We start from the raw sequence: 25,338 nt of genomic DNA, 5'->3' as shown, positions 1-25,338 counted from the left end.
GTGTATGGTCTCAGCCAAGCCTCTTTGCCTCAATTTCCCCATCTATAAAATGGGAAAAGTAATTCTGTCATCTTGTAATTGAAATAAATTAATGTATGTCTGTGCAACACAGATACAATTATAAGTACCATGATCAAAAATACCATGAGAAAAATAATTCTGTGTTGTTCATAGGCTTTGAACACTGGACAGTAAGTAAGGCATGGAGCCACTAATTGAAAAATGAGAATAAAAATATTTGCACGGCTGCCTCATTCCTGGATTGTCCATTTTGTGTCCTGAATGAGGCAGGGGTCCTCTGGAAACAGTAGTATATAATCATATATTTGAATACTGTATCATGATGCATACACACAAAGGAGCAGAATTAAAGTTTACATGGCCAACCTAGCTTCTGGTGCATCCTAACTTTCTAGTGTTTGACTTTGCAACCTAAGTGTGTTTTAACAATTTTAATGTACTCTATAAATAGTCCAGAATATGCCACAATGTATTGTAAATTATAGAAGAGAAGGATTTCTGCCAATCATAGCTATTGGACATCAAACACTATTCTCAAAAAAGTTATTTGTGTTCAATCACATTCGTTTTGCATATAGTCCACTTCTTAAACTAATGATTCTTTTAAAAAAAAAACTGCCCTGGAGCAATGATTCATTATAGCATATACTCAGTGAGAAGCAATATCTTAGATTGGTAAGTCCTCCATAAAAGAAGAGAATAACTTTTATTTCATTATTTGTAATCTAGTCCTTCAAGAGAAATCATGTTGAAGTATATCCGCATTTAATAGATTTTATGATTATCACTTAGTGTCACTTCATTATTTAAGCAACTGAAAAAGCAATTACTGCTCCACATATAATACTCTGCCACCATGAACATTATCCATTAGTATTTTAATGTGCTCAAGATCAATAAAATAATGCAGTGTTTTGCTTGAACTGGAGATTGCTGAAGCTACCGTAGGGTAACTTTCCTGTGGAAATGCTGTTTCTACAGCTTTCTGGCCTACTTCTTACTGTTTTATAGAGAAAGTAGTCAAGATTTGGTGAGTTTGGTCTGATTTTTAGGCAATGAATTCAAGTATTAATTATTTCTGTTAACTTTAAAGGTCCCAGTAAATAATGGAGCCGATGTCACAGAATACCATTTGGAGTGGGGCAGTGTGGAAGGATGCATGCAGATCTGTTACTGTGGGACTGGACTCAGTTATGAAATGAAAGGACTTTTGCCTGCAACTATATATTACTGCAGGGTTCAGGTAAAGAGGAAAACTTACTGTTGGTATCCTGCTATTCACAGATCTCAGTGGTACAATGAATATTTATTTTACTTTCTCAGGGAAGGAGAACATCAAAGTGGAGCGGAGAGAAACGGTCCCATAATTGAGACACTCTCTCCAGATGATGTCACTCTCTCACACTGAGGATACCTCTCTGGGGAAGGGAATCCCAGTTATTAGGAAGAGACAAGTAATTGTAATGGGGGATTCGATCATGAGAAATATATATATGGGTTTGTGATGGTGAATTGCCTGCCGGGTGTGAATGTTGCAGATCTCTCAAGACATCTAGACAGGCTTATGTGCAGTGCTGAGAAAAGCCAGTGGTCGTGGTACATGTAGGTACCAATGACATAGGGAAAGGTAGCAAAGAGGTCCTGGAGGCCAAATGAGGCTGCTAGGTAAGAGATTGAAGTCCAGGACCTCCATGGTGGCATTCGCTGAAATGCTTCCAGTTCCACACGAAGAGTCAGTAAGACAGACAGACCTGCAGGTGCTTCTTTGATTCCAGTTAGGTGAGTGCCTGCCGTGTGCACAGTCATCGGAAGGTTTTTCCACTAGCAACACCCGTCAGGTTGGCTGTGGAGCCCCCTGGAGTGGCGCCTCCATGGCAGTGAGTATAGGACCCTGCCAACCTGGCGCCTCCTCAGTTCCCTCTTACTGCCAGTGATAGTTGTTGGAACTGTGGTTGCTTGCTCTCGCAAGCGCTCCCCTCTTTCTAGTCTCAGCTAGTTTAGTGTGTAAATAGTTTTTTTAAAGTTCTTAGACAGTTAGTGTTAGTTGTTATAGGAGTGGAGGTCTCCCCCACCCCAATTTTCCTGTTCCCCTTTGGGGTTGGGGCATGCCTCAATCCCAAGGATTTAAGGCTTGTGGAACTTGCCATAAACCCATGCCAGCGGGCGACCCCCATGGCTCTTGCCTCAAGTATCTGGGGGAGACACCCCAAACAGACTGGTGCAAAATCTGCAAAGGTTTCCATCCCAGGACGAAGGAAGAGTGGGACTTCAGGCTCAAACAACTCCTGATAGAGACAGCCCTTCATCCGCAACCGGCACAGGACTGGCAGGATCTGGCACCGAGCTCCTCCATGTGGAGTGCCCCGGCCTCCATGCATGAGACGGTGCCGAGGAAGGACTCCGGTCATAGAGACCCTCGGCACCTGGCGCTCCCCGGCACCAAAGCCAGTGGAGGCAGCGCAGCACCACTCTCGTTCCTCGGTGCCACATAAACAGCACAGGAAAATGGACAGGGGATGTCCGTCCGCGCCAGGAACCACTGCATTGGATAGTGCTGCCGGAGTGCATCCGACGGAGGAGCACCCGGTGCCGACAGCACAGGAGATGACACCATCGACTTTGGCCCCACAGGGGAGGGGCGTTAAGTCCAGTACTGCTGGGTTCTCCTGATCAAGAGTGTCGGGTCGAGGACATAGAACTCCCATCCAACCCGGACACCTTTGAGGCCGCTTGGAACTTAATTGCCATGATGGCTCCTTGGTCCCCAGCCAGTCAAGTTAAAGCCCCCGGTGCCGCAATGCGGGGCATCTTCTAGAGCAGGAGTAGGCAACCTATGGCACGCATGCCAAAGGCAGCACACGAGTTGATTTTCAGTGGAACTCACACTGCCCGGGTCCTGGCCACCGGTCCGGGGGGCTCTGCATTTTAATTTAATTTTAAATGAAGCTTCTTAAACATTTTAAAAACCTTACTTACTTTACGTACAACAATAGTTTAGTCATATTTTATAGACTTATAGAAAGAGACCTTCTAAAAACATTAAAAAGTATTACTGGCACGCGAAACCGTAAATTAGAGTGAATAAATGAAGACTCGGCACACCACTTCTGAAAGGTTGCCAACCCCTGTTCTAGAGTCAACATGAACATGTTCTACGGTCAACATGGCTTTTGTAAAGGGAAATCATGCCTCACCAATCTAGTAGAATTCTTTGAGGGGATCAACAAACATGTGGACAAGGGTAATCTAGTGGATATAGTGTACGTGGACTTTCAGAAAGCCTTTGACAAGATCCCTCACAGAGGGCTCTTAAGCAAAGTAAGCAGGAATGGGATAAAAGAGACCTCCACTCATGGATAAGTTTCAGAGTAGCAGCCGTGATAGTCTGTATCCGCAAAAAGAAAAGGAATACTTGTGGCACCTTAGAGACTAACAAATTTATTTGAGTATAAGCTTTCGTGAGCTACAGCTCACTTCATCGGATGCATTCAGTGGAAAATACAGTGGGGAGATTTATATACACAGAGAACATGAAACAATGGGTGTTACCATACACACTGTAATGAGAGTGATCAGGTAAGGTGAGCTATTACCAGCAGGAGAGCGGGGGGAGAAAACTTTTTGTAGTGATAATCAAGTTGGGCCATTTCCAGCAGTTGACAAGAACGTCTGAGGAACAGTGGGGGGGGGGGAGATAAACATGGGTCATTACACAAAGTAAAACTATTTCCCCATGTTTATTCCCCCCCGCCCCCACTGTTCCTCAGACGTTCTTGTTTATTCCCTCTAAAGCACCTGTGGGAAGACGGGATACTGAGTTGATGTACCGTTGGTCTGACCCAGTATCGCCATTCTTATGTTACTTTGCATTTTCAGGCAGTGAATGTTGCAGGCGCAGGACCTTTCAGTGAAGTAGTTGTATGCATGACGCCAGCCTCTGTACCTGCAGTTGTGACTTGTCTTCAGGGAAGAAGTGAAGATGAAGTGGAGAGTCCACACTATTCACCGTCCACATGCCTTGCCATAAGCTGGGAAAAGCCCTGTGACCATGGTTCTGAAATCCTTGGCTACAGCATAGACTATGGAGAAAAACAGCCTGTAACTGTTGGGAAGGTTTCAAGCTATTTCATAGACAATTTGCAGCCAGACACAACATACAGGTATGCTGTGCAAAGTGGTGTGGCTTCCTTAGCATTTTACATAGAAGGAAAATAATCTATTGTCTTTGTTCCCACATTGCTTCTAATCACTACCGCCCTATCAAAGTATTAGTATGTAGCTATGGTCAGAAAAAGAGAGTATGTAATGAACTCAACAGATTTGGTCACTATGGGCATTCAGTTGTGTCTACCAAATTTTTGCTCCTGTTAGGATGGCAGAACCAATGTAGTTCTGGAAAAAGACAACCTAATTCCATTCATGCATCAACTTCATATTGGTTAACAAAGTTCTGGTTGCAAATTCAAATTCAGTGAGACTTTGTTGTCATGGAACAAGCTATACAAGTATAGTTTGCCAAAGTATTGAAAAAAGACAGACCTCTAAGGTATCTGTCAAATTAAGTAAGATCTGTCCATGGTAAGACTGTATGTCATTTGATCTGCTGCGTCCATTTGTCATTATTTTCCATTTCTGATCCAGTGCCGGGTTGTTCCAGAGTGTGATGCAATTTCTGCAAAACCTTTATTGCTGGGGGTGATACATTTAGGCACAGAGAGCATAACTTTGAGATCCCATGTGGCGTCTGCAAAAGTGATGGTTACAGAAAACATCCTTTTCCTTGTAAATCGGTTACATTTAATATAGCAGTTATTAATAGATGATGAACACAGAATTCCATTGTGCCACGTTAGTCACTTTTACAGTAGAATAGCATTCTATGCTCATGTTACAATCACAGATCCTCTTCATTAAAATATATTTGGTGAAATCTTGACACCATTGAAGTCAATGGCAAAGTTCACATTGACTTCATTGGGGCCAGGGTTTCATCCCATGTGTATGATGTTCATTATAGACTGTCGGGGTAACCCTTAATATTTTTTTAAAATAAAATACTTTCGTGTTGTTATTACTTTTAAAACTGTTATATTAGTAATTGAAAAAACTACTGCCTGCCACATTATGAGAAATTGTAAAAAAAAATTTACCAAAGAACTAAAAATTTACACTGCAAAGATATTTTTGCACTTAGACACACAAGTACTTTTATATCACAGATTTGATAAACTCTGCCAGCTTCTTGTGAAAATAAACAAAACTCAAATATGTGGTCGCCAGTGCTACAGTATGCTAATAAATTAACATACTCAAAATTAAACAGTTCTATAGTGATAGATATATAAGGAATTAAATATGTGCACACAAAGGGACCCCAGCATTTTGCAATTGTGACCCTTGAATGCTCAGAGCTTGGATTTTTTTTTTTTGCAGTTGCTTAAACATTGATTTTTTTCAAAACACACAGACATGAATGTATGATATTTTAATGGAAAATGAGGTGGCTTAGAGTCATGGAGTGTTGATCTAATCAAGGCTACCTTTGAAATCCGTAAAGCCTGCAGCTGTGTCCCCCTGATTTCTATGCTCTTTAAATCTCTGGGCTATTTTCTATTTTTGTTTTGTAAAAATAAGTTTCTAATCTTCTTCGTTGAGTCACAGACGTGCAAGCTGTAAACCTGTTCCTGAGATTGAAAGTTTGCAACATTGACTTCCTGAAAAATCACAGATTATTCCTCGTCCGTACCACAATCACGATGGTCTGCAAAGTTCACAGCTGTTAGTCCGCTGACTTATTGTTTTCTTTCCCTCTTTTCTTGTGGCCCTCTTGATAATTCATTGTTGGGAGTGACCAACTGTGCCACTACCAGTGATACCAGCACCACTGCAAGCTCCCTGCAAGAGAAAAAACTGGTGGCAGCCCAAATATTCCCTGCCGTTTTTAATGAATTCGTTCAGTTCTAGGAGGCTCTCAGAATTTCTCTCTGGCCACCCCAACTCTCTTAAGGCTGGTCCTAATGTGGATGTTTATTATCAGAGAAAGCTGAATGTTTATCTGTTGCTTATTACTTCATTTATCAGGTATAATGAAAATATGCAGTAATTGGGAGGGACTCAGAAGATCATGGCTTTCTATAAATATAAGTTCTTGTGCTGAACTAGGATCACTTGATGTCCCAGGACCGAAACATTAGAACTTTTATTGCCTGTCATTATATGATGACCCTTACGTTAATATTCTTTATTTTTTAATAGAATACATTGTTTAAAGTACTGCAAGATGAATGCACATTCACTAATATTTATGACTAAATCCAACCACCCTTCGTGGTAAGGGACATGTATATCATAAAAAGTAGTACCTATTCAATGACCTTATTATTCTCTACTGTAAGACTCTTGAAGATGAGTCCTGGACTTAATCAATTACCCTTTTAAATCTGTTTACATGGATAATTTTTTTCTTTTTAATTATTAGAATACGAATTCAAGCCCTAAATAGTCTTGGAGCAGGTCCTTTCAGCCACACAATAAAACTGAAAACAAAACCACTCCCTCCTGATCCACCTCGCCTGGAATGTGCTGTGTACAGTTCTCAGACTCTCAAGCTAAAATGGGGAGAGGGAACTTCAAAAGCATTAACTGACTCCATTCAGTACCACCTTCAAATGGAAGATAAGAATGGAAGGTTAGCACTAATATCACTTCCTTTTGTATGTGCTCTGCGTTATACATGGTGTTGTTTAATGGATAAGGAAGTACCAGAAAGGCATCATGGAAGAAGACACCATACCTTTGGTTTAATTTAAAATGAATTTAAGAAGTTGTCTACCTTGGGAAGAAAAGGGGAGACTCTGATGTACAGCATTAGAGGGTGCAAGACATTAAAACTGAAAGGTTTTCATAGTGAAGGTTCAACATGAAGAGCTTGATGTAGAGATGAGATGGCTTGTGCCACCAGGCTCTTCTGTTTTCTATGGTTTTGTTAAGTATTTATGTTGACTAAGTCTGAGCTAATTCTTTTAACTTGATGTGCCTCTTGGGTGATGGGGGGTGAGTTCTCACCTTGTTGCTGCTTTCTTTACAGGGTGAGGAGTTTAAGGATTTAAATTCATTAATTTTTTGCTTGCACCACCTTTCCCTAGATAGCAAAACACACAATACCACCGCACCACATACACTACCATAGTATGAGCATACGATAGCTTGAGAACTGGAGAAAAGTAGGGATCTACCAAGTGGAACCTGCCCTGACATAGGAATAAACAGAAATGGAGATCCACATAGCAGGGAATTCACCATCGCTACCAAAAAGTAATTCATGCTTGCACCCCAACTCAGAAATGAACAGGAGTAGAACATGGTAACAAAACCTCTCCACTCCCTCTGAGACAAAACCAGTATTAGAACCCCCGAGACTGAAAATCAAACAGACGGGCCAGTGAAACTGACCTGCTCCAGCATCACTACACAAGAGAGTGTGACCAATCTAGAAAAACCCATCAGACTGGGACAACAACGTATGTTGCAACTGTGACAGATCTCTCCCACACAGATGTGAGATTTGGGCCATAGCACACCTTCCCCACAAAAATGTGGAAGAGCAATGGGAATCGCAGAGACTTGACCCATTCTTAGAGCTAGTGAGGAATACTGCTGAGGTGCAGGTAGCTAAAATCCAGACCAACTCACTTTTGAAAAGCGGGAATATGATAGGGGAGCAGTGAAAATAGAAAGCACCACATACTAAACTAATCCAGAGGTCTCCCCCTTTCCCACTCCGAGAAGAAATAAGACCAGCAATAGTCACAGCTTATTGAAAAGTGAGCTCATTGTTCTGTATTACTGAAAGACCATACATTAACTTGGACATCAGTATTTATGAGCTGGTCATTCAATTCCAGGCATTTAAAAAAAGATAAGAGTGAATTTAAAACAAAAATAGAAATCATGCAGACTACTTTGGAATCTATTTAATCTGTTTACATAATCACTATTTCTACTTTCAGGTTTATATCCTTATATAGAGGACCATGTCATACATACAAAGTACAAAGACTCATTGAGTCAACATCCTACAAATTTTGTATTCAGGCTTGTAATGAAGCTGGCGAAGGTCCACTTTCTCAAGAGTACATTTTCACGACTACCAAATCTGTTCCAGCTGCCTTGAAAGGTAAGCATTGTATTTGCACTTGTCATTTAACTGTAATGTCATTTTTCTCACTACTTAATAAATCAGTACTACTAGTCCTATTCAGTATAAACAAGCTTGCAGTTAAGGGGCAGTGCTGAGTAGTTTACGTCCCAAATCCAAGTTAAGGGCTTTTTTAAAAAAAAATTAAAACTCAGCTGAATAGAAAGGACTTTGTGATCATATTTATTCAGTTAATTATTTTTGATGAGGTTTAAACAATTCCTCTTTAATGTGCACTAAACAAACACGATTCATTGTGGCATCCAGAGACTCCATAATGGGTGCATTAAAATACATAGATTATGAAGGTATCAGCAGCAGCTCCATACTTAATGGGACATGTAATTTTTCAGTTAAAGCAGGGTTGACAGCCTTTTGTCAGACTTGAACACAAATCACCAAAACTACACATCTCCTTCCATACACTTAGGGTACAGATTTAACTTTCTGTGACGTCAGAAGTTTGGCTAGGCATTTGTAGTAGTATTCGTTCCTTCTGGACACATTTCTTGGAATCTAGCATTTTTGGTGTCCTGGTAGCAGGGCTGGGTCAGATCCATCCAGAACACCTATAGACCAACTCATTTGAGGCCCCTTTGTATGTCATCACTTGCTCCTTCCTTCCCTTGTATTGTTGAGGAATTTCTAAAATGACTACTACACACAACCCAGCACCCAGTCTCTTCCATAGTCTCTCACATAGTCTCAGACTCACCCAGCCTCCCAGCTCTCACTCACTGTTCAGATTCTTCTTTCTGTATTTGGTGGGGGGAGGTATCAGATTATCCTGTCTCTGCCTGCTGAGGGTTCCTATGCTATCCTCTGAAGCATCTGGTTCTTGCCACTGTCTGATGGTTGAGTACGGCAGTTCCTGTGTTCAGACTGGGTCAGTTGATCTTAAACTGCAATTCTTTATCTACATCTATTACTTAACACTTCTCTGCAATAAAAGTTTTTTCAGACTACTTTCTTCATAGCAACTAACCTTTCTTATGATATTCATTCATGAGAATCATAATTGTCCTTGCTTCCTTGTGGAGGAAACAAAACATGTAAGCAGTGTGCTAGCATCCTTATTTATGTAGTGTTAGTCAACATGAGAAGTGGATAAGAAAAATATTTTTGCACTTAAAACTTTTGTTTCTGTTTCAGAAACAAAATACCATAGAGGCTACAGTTTACAAATTAGTGGAAACCACTAACTTGAGACAATACACAGTTAACTAATGTATTTGCTTTTTTCCAACAGCGCCAAGAATAGAGAGAGTAAATGATCACACTTGTGAAATCACATGGGAGGTTTTGCAACCAATGAAAGGTGATCCAATTATTTACAGTCTTCAGGTCATGGCAGGAAAAGACTCAGAATTCAAACAGGTATAGTTCATTAAAAAAGTATAATATGTTTATGTGAAGAGTATTGGTAAAGGTTAATTGCGATTAAAGAATGTTCAGGTCAAATGTTATACGGTAACTCCTCACTTAATGTTGTACTTATGTTCCTGAAAAATTGAACTTTAAGTGAAACAATGTTAAACAAATCCAATTTTCCCATTAAATGCAGGAGGTTAGGTTCCAAGGAAATTTTTTGGGGGCAGACAAAAGGCATTACATACTGTAAAGTACTGTATTGTACTGTGGCTGGGAAGTGCCCCTGGCTTACCCCACACAGGCACAGCCCGCTGCAAGCAAGGACACTAGGGAGCACCTTTGCAGCAGCAGTGGCAGCTTACCCAGAGAAGAACAGGCGCCAACTTTGCTGGGGGATGCTCCAGGCCCGCCTCTTCCCATCCCATCCCCGCTCCACTCCCACCTTTTCCCACTCCCACTCCACCTCCTCTCCAGAGCACGCCACATCCCTGCTCCTTCCCCGCCCCCAGAAAGTCCTAAGCGCCACCAAACAGCTGTTTGGCGGGCTTGGGACTTTCTGGGAGGGAGGGGGAGGATTGGAGACGCAGCGCTTCCCCGCTCCTCCCCCTCCCTCCCAGAAAGTCCTAAGCACCGCCAAACAGCTGTTTGGCGGTGGGGGAAGCGCTGGGAGGAGGCAGAGAAGAGGAACTTGTGCAATGCTCCCTTGTAAAGTCACTGCTCTTCACAAAACCTTACATGCAGTGTACAGAGCAGGCAGCCAAACAACGTTATAAGGGAGCATTGCACAACTTTAAATGAGCATGTTCCCTAATTGAGCAGCGACATAACTTTGAAACAACATTAAGCGGGAGGACATTAAGTGAGGAGTTACTGTAGTTATCACCCATGCTGGTTTTGTGTTAAAAGCTAATTACTCCAGGTTTCTTCTTTTGAAATGTTTACAGAGGGAAAAGACTTCAGTAAAAGGATGTTATAGTTTCAGACTGGAAATGGGGTGTACATTTTTAACAGTGAGGGTAATTAACCATTGGAACAGTTTACCAACAGTCGTCGTAGATTCTCCATCACTGACCATTTTTAAACCAAGATTGGATGTTTTTCTAAAAAATATGCTCTGGGAATTATTTTGGGGAATATATTCTATGGTCTCTGTTATACAGGAGGTCAGACTAGATGATCACCATGGTCCCTTCGGGCCTTTGAATCTATGAATCTACATTGTATTGATGAGTCATCTTGAATACTATGTACAGTTCTTTGCATCTGAGGGTCAGGAAAATGTCCACGAATGGGAGGAACTGAGAAAAGGGAAACAAACTAATTAAAGGAATGGAAGCAAGATTTATGAAGAAAGAGTAAACAAACTAGATGATCACTGCACATCATGGACTGTTCAAGGAAAGCTATTAATATTCTAGACAGTTTCACTGTAGTGTCTGTGGTGTATGGAAAGCACAGTAGAGCAGACAGGCCCTACCCAACAAGAAGAATTCCATAGGCAGTGTAGACACGATGGAATGTTGGCTTGCAGGAAGCTGCTGTAACCCATTCCAGTCATTAGTTTCTTGCCGTTCATTCCCTTCCTAGTGATAGGGGATGCTGCAACCACCAGTGCCAAGCTGTTAAGATTTTTTTTTTCAGTTAATTTCAGGTTTTTACCATGTAGATATGCAGTTTGAGATGCCAAATAACAAAATAGGCTCCTTTTAACAGAGGATGTACAATACCACCTTAGTTTCTGATGTCTTTCTGTATAAACTTTCAGAAAATTGACATATAATTAGACTTGTGAGCTGTTTCACACTATTAAGCAAGCAGATTTCCTTCCAAAGAGGAAGCACAATTAATTTTGAGATACTGTAATTTTATTATGGGTGCAAATTAAATAAGTGTAGCCCTGTGTTTTGATAGGTTATGCACATTACTAGTCTCATAAATCAGTACCTACTGTCGAGTGTTACGTATTTTACTTCCATTTATTATACTTTCAGTACAAGTGGCACTGTAGTTAGTCCAAGGCATTTATCTTGCAGTGTAAATATTCTGTTTATTGATTTTGTAACTTTAAAGTTGCAAATGCAGCATTCAGTATGTCAGTAGAGTTCATTAAATGCTGTGTAATTGCCTCTAGAGACAGAGTTGGACTGTTTTTTGATAAGTGATGCACGTTGCCAAAATACTGTAAAAGAAAATGAAGATTACTCTTAAAGCCTGACACTGACACTGGAAAAAACAATCTGTGTGACCACATGTGCCTCACTGTAATTATTCAGCACAGTAAATTGAGGTAGATTTAAAAAGATAACATTAAGTTTGTAAAAACTATCACTGGAAATTAAAGCAGGGTACTGGATGGAAACAGGATATTAAAGATGTGTGGATACTATGGTGAGAAGCCCTTTTGAAATAGCCAAGATAGAAACTGTGCTTAACTGCTCATTACAAAATGTATAGTGCTAGATCATCAGGTGGTGCACATTAGCAGAGCTTCAGTGGAGCTACGCCGATTTACATCAGCTGGGGAACTGGCCTGTAACATGTAAATGAGCACATGCATTAGGTTAAACCACTAAGGGCTGGTCTACACTACCGCAGTAAATCAATCTAAGTTACGCTACTTCAGTTATGTGAATAACGTAACTGAAATCGACGTAGCTATATCCACTTACCATGGTGTCTACACTGTGCTAGGTCGATGGGAAACACGCTCCTGCCAACTTTCTGGGGAGGTGGAGCATACAATCGTTGTGAGAGCGCTCTCCCATCGATTTAGCGTGTCTTCACCAGACCCGCTAAATCGACACCCGTTGCATCGATTGCAGCAGTGCTGATCTACGGGTAAGTGTAGACATGGCCTTAGAACCAGATTCTCTTGTCCATTAAGGCTTCTTTTTGCTACTCCAGCAATACAAAAAAGCAATCTGGTCTACCGTTAAATTTTAAGTCAATACAGCTGAGTGCAAACATCCACACCCCTGACACCATAATTATGCAGACCTAATCTGCAGCATAGATGCAACTAGGTTGGCAGTCGACTGCTTCCATTGACCTAGCTACTAACACTCAGGGAGGTGACAGTGACAGGAAAACCTCTTCCGTTTCCATCGGCCGTGCGTACACTCGGGGGTTATGCCAGCAGAGCTACAGCACTGTAGCTCTGCTACTATAGCCCCTGTAGTTTAGATATGGCCAGCCTTAAGACCTACTAGTGGAGGGTGCCCCCTGTGTAGGGGAATCCTCTTGTGGCATAGGTCTGCTGTAGGGTTTCCTATACTACCTGTCCCCCATCCCTTCGTGTGGGAACTGTGTCTAGGAAGAAGGGGAGTCTCCCGGGTGTCTATATATTCTAGAAGACCCTGGCTGTCAGAATGGTCCCTTGGGTCCATGGGCAGCCAGGTGTAAAGTAGGGCAGCTGTCAGTATAGCTGGACCAGACCAGAAGATCTGTCCTTAATGTGATGTGAAATTTTGGTTATTGTAAAACTTTATGTAGCAAGTAGTAGAAAGAGCTCTCATGTACGATTTCTACAATCTTCAAGCAAATTCAGTTTGAGAAGTACTGTATTTCCTCTGAAAATATATTATAGCTATATGAAATCTGACTGTGCACCCGATTAATTATATTAGTTCATAAAACATCTTTAAATCAAATTTTGGATCAAGACAAGCAAAACAGGGTCACATAGAGTTATTTAGATTTATTAACCTCTGAAAGAAAGCATTTATTTATGTAAGTAAATTAACCCTGTAAGTACAAATGAGCAACAGCATCCAGACCTAAATCTAGAAAACAATTTTTGATTATTTCTTCCACCACTAAACACAGTAGTAGTTGCATGCATTTATTTGCTAGACGATGTTCAATACTATGAAATCAACTATAGGAAAAGGTTTTGGATAATTTGATGTTTGTTTACTGCTACCAGTACTCCACTTAAATAAGAGATTGAATAATGGGAGAGAAAAAGATAAAAGCATTTAAAGAGAGAAATTAAACAATGCTGCACTAGTGATGGACATCCACACAGCATATGAATCCACCCACCCAGACCATTATGCCTACATGGAGTCTCATTGGCTTCAATGAGACTTCCACAGACATAAATGGATCTACAAACATGGATTCTTAGGAGACCAGGCCTCAGCTTTTAGTGAGGCAGGCATTCAGAATGTTGACGAAGCAGTGAGTTCAGTGAAAGATAGGGCTTCGTCACCCAATAGATAGATTAAGGAACAATGTGAATGAACACTAACAGAGTGCTGGGACCACTGAATTGGTGAGGTAAGAAGAATCACAAAGAGGGCTTTTCAAGGCAGGGCCAGCCCTTGACCAAATGGAGCCCTGGGGTAGGAGCATCTTTGGTGCCCCCCCCTTCTCCATTTGTTAAACTTCTGAATACCTTATTTTTTTATTGCATTTGGAGCCCATTTTACGACTTTGATGAATGATTTATCCCTGTCATATAAGATGATAAATATGCATGCTATGATCCATAAACCTGTATTCATTCATGATAACAGCAAAAATGGCACCCCGGGTGGTTGCCTGCCCTTAAATCCGGCCCTATGCAAGGCTCTTTACTGGATCCAAAGTTTGCTGGGAGAATTTATGGTGACCTTTTTAAGAGAGTGTAGCTTAAATTCAGCAAAATGCGTGGGGATTTGGTTAGAATTGATGAATATGGTAATCTGACATCTAGAGACAAGGCAGGTGACGTAATGTCTTTTATTGGACCAACTTCTCTTGGTGGCTATTGGAAAAACAAGCTTTTGAGCTACTCGGAGCTCTTCCCCAGGGCTCAGGGAGGAAGAGCTCCGAGTAGCTCAAAAGCTTGTCTCTCTAATAGCCACCGGCAGAAGTTGGTCCAATAAGAGATATTACCTCACCCACCTCTTCTCTCTAATATCCTGGGACTGACGCAGCTACCACAACACTGCATACAAACTGACATCGAATTAATCCACTTAGAAGCCCGTGGTGAGACAATGGGGGTTACATCCTATTTGACACTTAAAATGTTTACTGAAAGTGAAGGCTTCTCACAGGAGCTACATCTGGTGCTTTGCAAGTTATAATCGAATGGAGTTCGTAATGCGACATATTTTACCAAAAGACTGAAAATAAATGTAATTGGGCATTAAAGTTTTTTTCCATTACTCTTTGTTAATTTTTTCTGCCTATATGGCTAGAAAAATGGCATTGAAAACACAGGTGATTAAGAAGCACTTGCTATTTTCACAGTCACTTCAACAGTAAACATAGAGACCTACTGAACTATAGCTATGGCATTTTTAGTTTACATTTTGTAAATGTTTTTGTTTATTTTTTTTCTTGACAGATTTATAAGGGGCCTGACTGGTCATTCCGGCATTCAGGCCTCCAGCTGAACTGTGAATATCGTTTTCGTGTGTGTGCCATTCGACAGTGCCAAGAAACAGGAGGTCATCAGGACCTGATAGGCCCCTACAGTACCACAGTACAATTCATCTCTCAGAGAACTGAACCACCAACCAGCACCAACAAAGACACTGTGGAAATCTCAAGGACACAACAGACACTAAGTGATGAACAGTGTGCTGCTGTCATCCTTCTGCTCTTTGCTATCTTTTCCATTCTGATTGCCTTTATCATTCAGTACTTCGTAATAAAGTGAGAAAAACAATTTTCTTTTAGAATGCTGCCCATTGCATTTTAAATTCTCATATTCTAAAAATATTTCTGTTCTCTTGCTTTTACAGAAACAGGCATTTAGCATCAGCATTGGGACTGTAGCACATCTTTTCAGCCATTTAAAATGCTTATTAAGTAGACGTTGGCACAGATTATAGAATGCAAGCCACAGAAATATTTCCTTTAACATGCCTTCTTGCAGTACAAACTTTATATAAGGCAAGCAATGTATCATTATAAGGTTCTGACCAATAAGCAGGAGTGTAATAATGGTAACCTGGTCCACATTTTTAAGGATTAGTACCATAAGAGAGGGAGGAAATGAGTAAAATGCATTTAAAAGTTACACTAACAAACTTGTGCTGTATAAAATGTTAGTCTGATGCTGTGAAAGCAATCTAGCGCTGTATTTCTACCTCCTCATTTCTCTTAATTATTTGGGAAGCAGGATTATGATGAAAACTAGAAGGGGCTCTTCTCAGGCAGTAAACTGGATGGAAGTGAATGCATGAAAGAAGATTCTTATCTGATAAATGTAGTTTTCCACTGCAAGTATACATTTTGTAAGACTAAAAAGATATGGCACAAGTGGTTTATCTTGGCCCCGATATGATGTTTATGCATAAAAATGCCTCTTTAGCTTCCTACAAACATGGAAGAGAGAGAGCTTTTTTGATCTAACACTAAAGAAGTAAGTTAAAAATCATTTTTGAAATCAGACCTTTATTTGATTGGGTGCTGTTTATATAGATATATGTACCCTCTATTGATAATGTGTATAAATTTTCTCGGATAACCATAATTTTTGCTGTTACCCCTACATTCACTTGCCATGACCACGGGAATGAAGCACGGCCTTTTTTCTTTGGGGCTCCAAATCGGGAAGGGGGGAGTGTAATAATTTGCACCAGAAAACTTCAACCTTCTTTTTCCTGAGAACCGAACGTTTAATGTAATGTCTCTTTGGATACTGTACCAAATTGTTGATTGCATGTAGTTAACGTTGCATTAGAGCACTTTGCAATTGCATAATTCATCCATGTTTTGTGAGCTTGCATTTGTGAGTTCTTGAATGACCAGACTTAACTTTATTAAGTAGCCCGGTGAACATCTTGCCAGGTGTCAGCGACTGCCAATTACATAAAGCTTGTAGTGAAACTACCTTAAAAATTCTTGTCTCATCACACTTACATTATCTCTTACCCTTTTTCTCACTAGCTTTAATTTATTTCAGTTACAAGATAGTGGATCACTAATGACTTCTACTTGTGTTGGATTTAGCATTTTTAATGGTATTAAGCACTTCTGTCAGTCTTCAAATAATAATAATAAAAAGAACCTCTGTCTTGTGTTTTGAAGATCTCTGAAGAATTTCTCTTCTATTAGAACGGGCATGTATTGTAATTGTTTCTACGTCCAATGATCTGTGCTGTAGAATAATGTTGTTGAGTTTTGTTTTAAAAAAGAAAGGGATAAGAACGTGGCCCTCCAGCGGTAAGAATGATCTGTCTTTAAAATGTACTGTATGTTTACATTTTATTTTAAAGTTGTCACTTTTATGTAGAGGCTGATATCTTCCCACAAAATACAGTGACAGCAGATGTTTTCTAGAACCTTCTTAAAAGTGCCATGTTCGGCAGTACAAATGAGATTGAGTGTATTAGCCCAGAGATTTCTATACGGTTGAATGTCTAAAATGGTAAGATTTGTCACTACAGTTAAACTGCAGTGGCTTATGTTTTTCATAGTAAAATTCAAATGAACTCCTATTTTTGATAGTAAATGTCATTTAATAGTGTATTTGCCATTTGAACCTCAGTGCAGATTACTGCAGTGAAGACGGTTTTTAATGTAATCTTAATTTTACCTCATATACTGTACATTCCAAAAAAACTCTAAACTTTTTAAAACGTTATAGATACAGTACCAAACATATCACTTTAAACTTGTATAACGTTGGACTTCATACAGACGAAAAATGTATAATCTCATAGAAATATACACAAACTATGTAGCAAAAGTATCTTTACAATGTGTGGAAAATAAAAGTATCATTCTTTTTCCATGTTTGTTAATTGATCTTTGGATATAACTGAACTTTTCCTGGACTTCTCCAGTTTTCTGGCAGACTGACATAGTTTTTAATAAGACAGCAATTCATGTAAAATAGTATTCTCCCCTTTTAAGCATTCTGTCCATTTTATGACAAAATGAGTGTGACCAGACACTGTCTTGAACATCAGTCTGATAGGGAGATTAGGAAAATTGCTACACTAAGTGTCTTTCTTAAAACTTCATAGAATCATAGAATAGCAGGGTTGGAAGGGACCTCGGGAGGTCATCTACTCCAACCCCCTGCTCAAGGCAGGACCAATCCCCAATTTTTGCCCCAGATCCCTAAATGGCCCCCTCAAGAACTTAGCTTTGCTCTCCTGTAAATTATTTTTCCTTATTGCTTTCATAACCATATTGTTTTGTTAGTGAAGAAAGGAATGGGTATTAAATGTAAATGCTGATTTAAAAGTCACAGTTTCATTGAACAAAGTGGATCACAATATTCTATAGTTCCTAAATGCTGCATATAACCTACTTTATGCAGTACAAGTTAGTGCAAGAAGACTAAGAAGCAGTGATTTAAAATAGCAGTTACAGTACAAAAAGCTAATTCTTGCCCAGAAGAAAATTATCTATTTTTCCACATGATCCATTCATACAAGTTCTTTTAAATCTATTTTTGTCATACGTACCTGCAGCCCCTGTTTAGGGAAAACTTCCGCAAGGAATTGCGAGTAAGATCAAAGCAGGGACTGCAACTTTTAACCAGCTATTTCAGATTCTAAAATGAAGTTGTGTGTACCAGCACAACATTGTCTTGTAAATTGTGCACGTTTTCTACTGGACAAACTATATTTTAACTAAAAGAAAAGGAGGACCAGTGGCACCTTAGAGACTAACCAATTTATTTGAGCATAAATAAATTGGTTAGTCTCTCAGGTGCCACTAGTCCTCCTTTTCTTTTTGCAAATACAGACTAACACGGCTGCTACTCTGAAACCTATATTTTCACTGGAGCATGGCTGGGAAAATAGCTCTGTGTGAAGTAGTCCCAACAGAACCAGAAGCTGCATGGTAACTCTCAAGCTATAGTTTTGAGTTTCATTCCAAATTGGAAGGGTGAGCTCGGTGGTGAGAACTTTCAGGCAAACAGGAACGCATTTTACGGTTGTTCGGTGGGAGACAGCATCGCAAATTCAAGGGTTTGGCTGAAAGCGGGAGAAAAATCAATGGTTTCCGCTTGGTTTGTTTGGAGATTTGTTGGAAGGCGGTGTTCAATTCATGCGGAGTTGAACAGACCGAACGAAAAACTCTACCTTAAAAGCCCCGGTTCAGTTCGGTTTTTAAAGCCCAGCTGCCCCGTTCTGACTCGTGCTTTTCCTTTTAAGCCTCGGAGGGGCGCTGATTCCTCACTGGGAACATCGACGGAGCTCTTTTAAGCAAAAACTGCCGGCGGCAGGTGCACGCTTGGGGCTGGCCCTGGCTTTCGTTGTCACTTACCCAGCAGTGAAAAATGGGCTTCCGATGCGCTGGGGCCAGTCATTAGATTAGAAGCCGGAGCGATATAAGCTCCACGGGGAGAGGAGGGGACAGTGGAGCCCAGCTCGGCCCGGCTCCTCGCGCGGCAGCTCCTCGCTCGGCCCCCGGCCGCCGAAGAACAGTCCGAGCGGCGGCTCCTGCTGCCCCCGCCTAGCCGGAGCGGGGCCCCGGCCCTGGCAGCGCGGCGCTCGCCGCCCACCATGGGCTGCGGCCCGGGCGCCTCTCTCCCAGCTCCTGCGGGCGGCGCCCCCGAGCCCCATCCCCTGGCCTAGCCGCAGCCGCCGGCGCCATGGGGGGCGGCTGCGAGAACAGCAGCGCCCCGAGAGCGGAGGGCGAGGCGTGGGCGGGGTCCCCGTGCGACGAGCGGCTCTGCAGCTCCCTGCCGCTGCCCGCGCTCATCCCGGTCACCGCCCTGTGCCTCGGGCTCTTCCTGGTGGGGGTGGCGGGGAACGTGCTGACCCTGCTGGTGCTGCGGCGCTGCCGGGAGCTGAAGACCACCACCAACCTGTACCTGGGCAGCATGGCCCTGTCCGACCTGCTCATCCTGCTGGGGCTGCCCTTCGACCTCTACCGCCTCTGGCGCTCCCGGCCCTGGATCTTCGGCCAGCTGCTCTGCCGCCTCTCCTACTACCTGGGCGAGGCCTGCACCTACTGCACCATCCTGCACATCACCGCGCTCACCGTGGAGCGCTACCTGGCCATCTGCTTCCCGCTCAAGGCCAAGGTGGTGATCACCAAGCGCCGGGTCAAGGCGGTGATCGGGGCCCTGTGGGCCTTCGCCCTGCTCTCGGCCGGGCCCTTCTTCTTCCTGGTGGGCGTGGAGCAGCGGGACAACCAGACCGACTTCAGCCGCGAGTGCCGGCTCACGCCGCTGGCCACCGAGTCCGGCCTGCTGGGCATCATGTTGTGGGTCACCACCAGCTACTTCATCCTGCCCGTCCTCTGCCTCAACGTGCTCTACGGCCTCATCGGCAGGGCGCTCTGGAGGAGCAAAGTCCGGCCCCAGGGCCCCAGCGCGGCCCTCAGGGAGAAGGGGCACAGACAGACCATCAGGATCCTGGGTGAGTCCCAGGGAATCGGCCCCTTCCCTCACTCCCTACCCAGGTACCGCCCAGCTCCCCCCAGGCTGGGCTCGATCAGCCGTGTACAGACCATGGCAACCCTGCACCCTCCCCGCAGCCCACCTCTGCGGGGTGGCTCCAGGGTGAACGGCAGGGTGAAAAGGCCTGAGAACTTCATAGGGCACGATTCGGCCAGTGTCTGCACCCTACCGATTTCAGCAGGGATGTGTCTGAGAGCGGGGACATCAGAGGTGGAAAAATCCCTTAGGTCAAACTGCTCAGTGGGGCCTGGTGACCTCTGACCGCAGCAAGCCACCACTGGTCCCTATAGATGTACTCGGCCAATTTCTAGCTGTAGGTGAGGTTCATGCTCTCTCCAAACCCTTGCCCAGTTTAAAATTACTCTAATAATGAGGCTTCTGCCTCTTCCCTGGGGAGATTTTTTTCCCCTTGCCTAATAGGTTTCCCTGTTAGCAGATTTTCTGGGGTACTTGCTAAATCTTGCTTTCATACATTTGTGTGCACCATAGACGTCAGCACCCCCCAAATGCACTTGGTTATAATATTTTATTTTAAATAATATTTGGGATATCTACTACCTAAAATACTTCCTGACAGCTAACTAACTTCACTAACTTTATCTGTGTAGCACAACTGAAATTCAGCCGTCTCAGAGGTGGATAACCAGGCTGGCAGCAAGGGAATGGAGAATTTGGGGTCAGGTACATGTTTACGAAAAGGGCTAACAAATCATTATGGGCCCATGCAGCAAAGAAGACTTGTGATGAAACCCTGGCTCCATCGAAGTCAATGGTGATACTCCCATTGACTTCAATGGCACTGATTTTCATTCCTTTATTTCTAAGGCTTCATCTGACACACCTGTTTTCTATCAGACAGCTACAGGAGAAATGCAAAGGGTTGAACAGACCCTGCCGGTATTTGAACATGTGGCTCCCAGCCGTCTATGTATTTAGAAAATATTGATTAGACCACAAAGCCATGCTTGCAGGAATGCATAACATTCATCTGCAAGCAGAGGAGATACTAAAATACTCTGTAAAAAGAACAGGAGGACTTGTGGCACCTCAGAGACTAACAAATTTATTTGAGCATAAGCTTTCGTGAGCTACAGCTCACTTCATCGGATGCATCCGACGAAGTGAGCTGTAGCCAGTGGTGAAAGTAAAATGCAGATCTTACCGGTATGGGGCTGCTCTGTCCCTCCCGGAAGGGGCATGGCCTTGGGCGGAAGGGGCTGGGCTGGGGGTCAGCGTCCCACAGCCAGTCCAGCTGCGCTCCCTGGCCCGCGCCACCCAGGGCTCCAGTGGCAATTTAAAGGGCCCGGGGCTCTGGCTGCTGAGGCTGCAGCAGCAGCAGCCGGAGCCCCGGGCCCTTTTAAATCGCAGCCCCGGGGAAGCTACCTCTTTTGCCCGCCCCCGCCCGCCCCCTGGTCGGCGGCCGGGGGGGGCAAAAGGGGCAGCGATATTAAAGCTGATGCCCTCCATCAGTGACCCCACCAGGTCGTCGCTGCCCCGTTTGCGCCCCGCCATTGGCGGCCCTGATGGTCGGGACCCAGCAGGGCCGCCGGTCGGGGGCGCAAAGGGGCAGCGACGTTCAAGCAGAGTTCTTAAAGTGCTGCCACAGCAGCTCTGTAATGTCAGCCGTGCCGGCCGGTCCTGGCAGCCGCCTTTTACCGGTGCGCCGTACTGGCCCGGGGCCCCTTCCTTTCAGCCCTGGCTGAAGCTCACGAAAGCTTCTGCTCAAATAAATGGGTTAGTCTCTAAGGTGCCACAAGTCCTCCTGTTCTTTTTGCGGCTACAGACTACCACGGCTGCTGCTTTGAAACCACTCATTGAAATACTCTGTGCTAAGTGTGATATAAGTGCTTAGAGAAAAACGTATACAATCGATTTTAGACCTTCGGTTGTTGTTCAACAATTCAGTTATTTATGTGCACTGACACAGTTAGTTTTAGGTTCTTAACACTTACAGAGTTGAATTAACATTGCCAGCGTTCATTTTTGTAATATATTGGCTAATTTTAAAAGATTCCAGTTGTTGATTGAGCATCATTTCTACATTATGGCCCGATGTGTCAGAAGGTTTTTCTGCCTCTGTTGCCATACGTAAAGCTCTTTTAACAAGAGAGAAACTGACTGCATACGGAGCGCTGTCAGTTGCACAAAGCAAAGAAACTAAAACCACTAGAGAAAAATACGTGTTTGCGAACTTCTTTCAGATGTAGTAAACTTAGATACTTCTTTTAACTAGAGTAGGACCAAGTTTTCTGACAGAAATGTGAATTTCAAGGTGACAGTGTCTTTTGACATATGGGTCAAACGGATCCTTGGTTATTCCTTTGAAGCTAGTGGAATTTTTACACAAGGGATGAATTTGGACCATTAAATTTTTTCTATAATTGACTGGCCATATGTTATCTTTTGAAAAGTCACAAGTAATACAAAGGAATTGTACGTGTTTCGTGAACTTGTAAATAGAAATAATTAAAAATAATGCACACGGTAGATTATAGTAAGAGCCCAGTAGAGAGAACACATTAACTGTGCAGCGTGTTAGAACAGGCATAACGGTACAGACCTTTTCAACGTATCCATGTTTAAAAATAAATTGATGACAAGAATACATTTGCTGTGCACTTTTACAAAAACACTCCTCATTCTGGTTTTCCTCTTAATTTTCATATTACATAAATGAAGTTGAAAATGTTACATAAATTCATTTTTACTGTGTTTGCTATTATAGGGAAGATACAATAGTTTACAATTTTATATTCACTAAAGTATGTACTCTTTCCTATTTAAATAATCTCTAAGAATGTTGCTGGAGAGATTCCCAATTACCTTAGTATGTTCTGAAAAGTAGTTAGTGGATGTGATGCTGTTCCCATTTTCTTACACCAATATAACTTCATTACTTCACTGGTGTTACTCCTGATCTACTCTAGTGTAAGAAGAGGAAGTCATGAGAACAGAATCAGATTTACAATATATTATATGTTTTGGTACCTACACATTCAGAATGTTAGTGGTTTAATGAGTCTGAATCCTGACCATTAACTATTTTGTGTGTGTTGTTTTGTCTTACAGCTGTGGTGGTTCTGGCATTTATAATTTGCTGGTTGCCATTCCATGTGGGCAGGATCATATTTATAAACACTCAGGATACCAGCACGATGCTTTTCTCCCAGTACTTTAATATATTCGCTTTGCAGCTTTTCTATCTGAGCGCATGCATCAACCCAATCCTCTACAACCTCATTTCAAAGAAATACAGGGCAGCCGTCTACAAACTACTGCTCCCACGCAGATCTGGAAAAAGGGCTTTCAGTGCTACCCGGGATACTGGCGGCTACACTGAGACCAGCGCTAGCATAAAAAAAGAGTACATAACCCCCTTCTGAGACTGCTTCACAGATGGACTTTTAGAGAGATAATCTATAAAGGAAGGGCAGTTAATTCTAGCATTATAGTCATAAAAGACTAGATTTTTGTTTTGCTATTTGTGGAGTTTTATAATTCTTTGTATTTTTTCTTAATACTTGTATTGAATAGGCAACTTAGAATCGTGAGACTGGCATACAACTAATGAAAGGCAACAAAATAGCAAAGGGCGAGGTGGCGTCAATTACCCAGAAACCCCATTGTTAACTTATTACATGTCAATCAGTAAAAATTGCTTTGTACAATTTTTAGGACTGTCTGTGAGAAACAGTGCCAAATATTGAGGTTGTTCTGTTTGGGTTTGATAGCCACGGAACCTCCAAGAGCGCCTTTGCCCTTTTGAAATTGATTTCTCATTAACAAGATCTTACAAACTATAAGGCCCAACTGCAAGGAGGTCCCTGCAGATGCAGGGGTCCATCCATATGAGTGTCCTGCAAGATTGGAGTTTAAGATTTTAGGATCTAATTGTGCAAACATGAGTAACTTTACTCACATAAATAGCGTCACCAAACTCCCCCAAGTAAAGTTGCTCATGTGCATGCTTGTTTCCAGGATCAGTCCCTTAGGTATGACCTGTACAATTTAAGGGGTCTCTAATTTATATAATATGGACCAATCCTCTGTAATAATTTTAATAGTAGTGTTGTTCCTTATTAAATATATGCAATAATTAGCTCACATTAGGTTAACTTTCTAGTTGTGACTGAGACCACAAATTTTAAACCCAGAATATAAAACTAGATGATCTAGTGAGGAATGTGGTGGTGTCAGGCAGAGCTATAGGAAGACAAGGTATGGTTATCTATGGAGAGTCAAAGCATTCTTCTTTCAGCTACATTGATGTAACTCTGGAACAACTCCACTGAAACCAATGGAGTTAAGCTGCATTCACATCAGCATAATTGATCATATGGCTCTACTTTAATTTTAGTTGCATTTTAACACATTAGTTAACCCGTGTTAACTACTGTGGTTGTGTATCCTTAGTGTAGTAACCCAGGTGTCCTGTCTACACTAATGTTTACAATGGTATGAGTGGACATGTTAAAACATGACTAAAAATTCCAGCATAGACTCCCCAAGAAAGCAGCGTTTGACCCAAACCTTTCCCAGGCGTTAAAATTCTCAGACAAAACCCTTAGTTTAACGAAAGGGAGCACTGGCTGGCTAGAGTAAAGGCCCTGGGGCAGAGGAGCCAGTTAGCTCATGGCATGCCATACACATACAGCCTTTGCTTTGCAGCAACGTCTCACCACTGCAAGGCTGGTTTTTTTTTTCCCCTTTCAAAATGTTAAATTAACAAAAGAACAAAGAATATTTGCTAGTTTGTGGATTTGGTAGAACACGTCATTTTCTCCTGTGAACTTTGTAAATAAATAGATGTATTTAAAACAAAGCCTGGTGGCATTGATTTGTGAGCTTCACTAGCCTGATACTAATCTGTCTAATCTAGATCAGATAATCCCACAGTGTGGTCTGCTGAGAGCTGGTGGGTTACATGGTGCTGGCCCCTCCTCTTCATTTCCACTTGCTAAATGTTTTTGAAAGACCTGCTAAAAGCACTTTAAATACTTCCTCCCTGTTACTTTTCATTGTGAGCAATTCCTGTAGCTTCCATGGGGATGTTATGTGATCATACGTAGGAGGGGGAGTGGCCCCCCTGAACACAAACAAGAGGGGAGGTGCCCCCTGTGATTGTGACTAGAATGGAAAACCATCCACCAGACACACCCTATATAAAATGTGCTCCTTACTTTGAAGAAGTGTCAGCAGCTCTGTTCTGTCTGATCTGTAGCATTTATGGCACACCAGCCACTGTAATGTCAGTTTTCAGAGTAAGAGCCGTGTTAGTCTGTATTCGGAAAAAGAAAAGGAGTACTTGTGGCACCTTAGAGACTAACCCATTTATTTGAGCATAAGCTTTCGTGAGCTGTAGCTCACGAAAGCTTATGCTCAA

The 25,338-nt window shown here is 42.3% G+C and overlaps 2 protein-coding genes across 11 annotated transcripts in view; both read left to right on the top strand.

The window, feature by feature from the left end:
* Nucleotides 1–17,322, top strand: part of FNDC3A (fibronectin type III domain containing 3A) — a 207,363-nt gene extending 190,041 nt beyond the window's left edge. For all 10 annotated transcript variants that reach the window (XM_048849789.2, XM_048849826.2, XM_075128431.1 and 7 more), the window contains 6 exons: nt 1,115–1,264; nt 3,898–4,181; nt 6,500–6,709; nt 8,031–8,197; nt 9,468–9,595; nt 14,928–17,322. In XM_048849789.2, the coding sequence (XP_048705746.2) occupies nt 1,115–1,264; nt 3,898–4,181; nt 6,500–6,709; nt 8,031–8,197; nt 9,468–9,595; nt 14,928–15,242 (1,254 nt within the window). In that variant the 3' untranslated portion in view covers nt 15,243–17,322. The remainder of the gene's footprint in view (nt 1–1,114; nt 1,265–3,897; nt 4,182–6,499; nt 6,710–8,030; nt 8,198–9,467; nt 9,596–14,927) is intronic.
* A 1,820-nt stretch (nt 17,323–19,142) lies between these two features.
* Nucleotides 19,143–24,777, top strand: MLNR (motilin receptor). Its single transcript, XM_048850152.2, has 2 exons — nt 19,143–19,914; nt 23,025–24,777. Exons 1-2 carry the CDS (start codon nt 19,143–19,145, stop codon nt 23,336–23,338), a joined length of 1,086 nt encoding a protein of 361 aa, XP_048706109.1. The 3' UTR covers nt 23,339–24,777.
* Nucleotides 24,778–25,338: the final 561 nt, after the last annotated feature.

Source organism: Caretta caretta, chromosome 1 (genome assembly GCF_965140235.1).
Source record: "Caretta caretta isolate rCarCar2 chromosome 1, rCarCar1.hap1, whole genome shotgun sequence".
Taxonomy (NCBI): Eukaryota; Metazoa; Chordata; order Testudines; family Cheloniidae; genus Caretta; species Caretta caretta.
This window is presented reverse-complemented; position numbering and strand designations above follow the sequence as displayed.